Genomic DNA, 3,809 nt, shown 5'->3' with positions numbered 1-3,809 from the left:
TTATTTATATATTTATTTATTTATTTTTATATATATATATATATATATATATATATATATATATATATATATATATATATATATATATATAAGATAGAGATGGGAAGGGAGGAAATGGGAGAGAACGTATCATGTATTCATTTTTATCATACATTTTTCAATCAATTCAATGTATTAGAAAAATACATCAGATAGTTCTTTAATAAATTTAACGAAAGTATCAATTTAATGATTTAAATTTTTTTAATATTTAAATCATTTTGGTTCGTAAATGTTTGCACTTTTACTCTTTCCAACATTTTTTTATTAAAAAACACAAGTCGGTTGTATATTGTGTTTATGTGGCTGAAATGGGGATTCCATGATGAACACGTGTATCCTCTTCTTCGTATTTCAAAATTTCACAAGTTATGTTAAAATTGATCTTACAAACCTTTGGGGTATGAGACACGTATAGTTTGACTACCATTCGTAAACAAATCCATCCACATTAAATGTTAAACTTATCACAAGAGATATTATTACATTTTGTGATGATTTAGACTATCACAAACTTATACTTTTTTTTAACTTTTTTATTTTTAATATTTTTCTAATATCATTCATACAAATTGAAATGTGTGTATATATATATATATATATATATGGGTTGATGTAGCTCCTCCCGACGTTAAAATCAAGATGCAAAATGAAAAGAAGAAAGATTGTATCTTCAATGAACAAACAAGAGAAAGAGGGAAGGAGAAAACAAAACACACAAATTCTAAAATAAGCTTTCAGTTTATACCTACGGATTAGAGATGAAGCAAGAGAAATTGAACTAGTAATAGAATTTGAGTGATTCGATAAAGGCGGATTGGAAGCAACCATCATAGATTAAGTGATATTTGCTAGTAGTGAAATTAGACAATGGTTACCCTACACCTATGTCTTCTCTCTTTTCTCTCATATTTACATTTGGCGTTTGTAGCACTTAGTAATTAGGGGACAAACATGTGATAAGTCAATGCTTTTTCTTTCTTTCTTTTTTGGTCCATTATTCAATTTTCAAAGACAGGTTGGTAGCGTACTTATAAGACATGGAAATTATATAAAGGGCGATACTCATTATTATCATTGCAAACTTCATCAATCACCACATATCTATACAATCAAACCATTTAGCACCAAATTAAAGAGCCTTTATGCATCTTCAAAATCCAAAAAGACATAGAAAAACAAATCGTAAATACACACGTTATTATATCATTCAAATATATTTATTTTTAATTGATTAATATACTTTATGTATCTCTATAATCAAATTTTATCGACTACTTTTTCTATGTGTTATTTTAAATATCTCATTTCATATTTTTATTTTAAACTATTTGTGATTTTATAGTATTAATTATTTCTTCATTAATATACTTTTATTTATTGTATCTTAATTTATTAAATTTTTCAGTTAACTGCAATTAACTAATAAGAGTATTTTAATGAATAAAACTCATTTTATTATTTAAATCAATAAAACTAATTATTTTTTTTAAGAATCACACATAACTCAAATTAATGGATTAAAATGAGACAGAGGGAGGAAGTACATTTCCTCATTTGATGAAATAATATTCGAGTCTCTTCTAATTTAATGAGGTGACGCAATCCTAAAAATGCATGCATGCGACATTAAAATTCTCATTGATCTTATTCAACTCAAAAAATTAATCTCTGCAATTACACCAATGACATCTAATTTAAAAGAGAGATAAAAAAATACTCTGCTAGCAACCAACTAGCAATCAAACACCTTTATTCAATTTTCCCTCAACAGGGTCAGAACACACTCAATAATAAAAATCTTCACGCATGCATGGATTATACACAACATGTAATGGTATGTTACCTTCACACTCACTTTTTTACAAATCAGCAATCAAAAGGAAGAGAGAAAAATGAAAAGTTCAAAAAGGAAAAAAAGAAGAATCCCTGCAAGTTTTCAGAAAGCCTGGCCTGCAGGACCATGATGGAGTTTATTTCTCCTAGTTAGAAATGTCAAAAGAAGAAAGAAAAAAAGTGGAAAAATAGTAGGGACAATGTTTCACAATCATTATTATTATCTCAAAAAGATGAAGAAGCAAAAGGAAAAATCACTGTGTTTGTTCCCATTATATTAGATGAATTGGATGGTTCTACTTCTTCTTCCCCACCACCAAGTTCATGATGATCATGTCCTTCAATAACAATATTATCCCAGAAAATAAAGTTACTAGGACATTGTTGTTGTTGTTGTTGTAAATGTGTTTCTACCCATTCATCAATGTTATTATTCATCTCTTGCTTCTGAAAACATTCTAGTACTTGGTGATCTCTATCTCCATGTTTCTCTTCCATGCTACAAGATTTTATTGGTACCATGTTTTCAACATTCTCTATCAAAGGTGGTAGATAATTCAAAGTGTCCATTGTAAAAGTTGATGATATTGGAGGAGGTAATGATTGAATTTGATTCCATGTTTCAGAATTCAAACCAATAGATTCTTGAATTTGAAAGTATTCTGTTTGGAGATTATTACTTGGCTCAAACATGAACAAAGGACATGTGGGAGAAAACAAGGTGGTTTCTTGAAATGGTGATGGTTTTGCTATTGGTGTTGCTAAATTATTCTCTTGGATGGAAAAGTGTTCTAGTTTATTATTAGAATTATGATGAACAAGATTTTGTGTAATGTTGGTGGTTGAAGAGGTGGACAAAGAATGCTTTCTTATTTTCTTTTTGATCCAAGAATTCCAATAGTTCTTTATTTCATTGTCAGTTCTACCAGGCAAGTGGCTTGCAATATGTGCCCATCTGCATTAATACCCAAATTCAATATAAAAAAGATTACTATAAGATTAAAACTATACAAAACCTACATTATATCAAGCAATAGCTTCTCAATTAAAATGCTAAGTAGAGGTTTATGTGTGTGAAGGTTAAACTACAACAAACATTAGATTTAGGTGAGGCTAACTAGCTCCTCTTGAAGACCTAAAGTCCATTATAATGAAATGAATGAAATGAATTAGATATATACCTGTTGCCAACAACACTGTGAAGGGTTATAATTAACTTCTCCTCATCAGGTGTAAACCTTCCTCTTCTAATATCAGGTCTCAAATAATTTATCCATCTCAACCTACAGCTCTTACCACACCTTTGAAGCCCTGAAATAGAATTGATGAATGAATTAAGATGAGGATAAAAGACAGTATTGATGAAAGGAGGAAATAAAGAAGTACCAGCTTTTTCAGGAACTTCACTCCAACAGCCATAGCCATGAGAGGTGATATAAGTGATGAGTTTATCATCTTCTTCAGGGGACCAAAGACCTCTCTTAACCTTCTGTTGATTGCAGCAAGAATGATGTCCCATAAAGTATATTCTGTAATGAAGAAACTGGGTGGAGTTAGGGATGAGGGATGGATGGATCAAAATAATTAATTGATTTGCAATAGTTGTTAAGTCTCTCTCCCTTCCTTCCTTTATTTAAATAACAAGTTAGGGACTTTACAATACTGCAATATGCCCTGCCCTAGCTAGCTAGGGAATCCAACATACATACATACATTCATTTATCAACCTGCCTGGGCTCCATTGCTATTGGGAGAGGACCCACATCTCCATCTAACCCTAAAATGACATTCCATCAACTCATTCAACACTATTCATTAACCACCCTTTCATTTCTATGTTTACATCATATATATATTGTGCGGATCGATACACTCACTAGAAAAATAAAAAGTTCAAAAAATATATATATTTTTAAAATAATTAATTAATTTTT

General features: G+C 30.0%; 1 protein-coding gene across 1 annotated transcript in view; it reads right to left on the bottom strand.

The window, feature by feature from the left end:
* The window catches only part of LOC101488444 (uncharacterized), a 7,937-nt gene extending 4,484 nt beyond the window's left edge, over positions 1-3,453 (bottom strand). The window contains exons 1-3 of the mRNA XM_073370328.1: positions 3,262-3,453; positions 3,057-3,186; positions 2,103-2,830 (exon numbers count right to left, since the gene is read on the bottom strand). Coding sequence (XP_073226429.1) covers positions 2,103-2,830; positions 3,057-3,186; positions 3,262-3,394 — 991 coding nt within the window. The 5' untranslated portion in view covers positions 3,395-3,453. The remainder of the gene's footprint in view (positions 1-2,102; positions 2,831-3,056; positions 3,187-3,261) is intronic.
* Positions 3,454-3,809: the final 356 nt, after the last annotated feature.

This window comes from Cicer arietinum, chromosome 6 (assembly GCF_000331145.2).
Source record: "Cicer arietinum cultivar CDC Frontier isolate Library 1 chromosome 6, Cicar.CDCFrontier_v2.0, whole genome shotgun sequence".
Taxonomy (NCBI): Eukaryota; Viridiplantae; Streptophyta; class Magnoliopsida; order Fabales; family Fabaceae; genus Cicer; species Cicer arietinum.
This window is presented reverse-complemented; position numbering and strand designations above follow the sequence as displayed.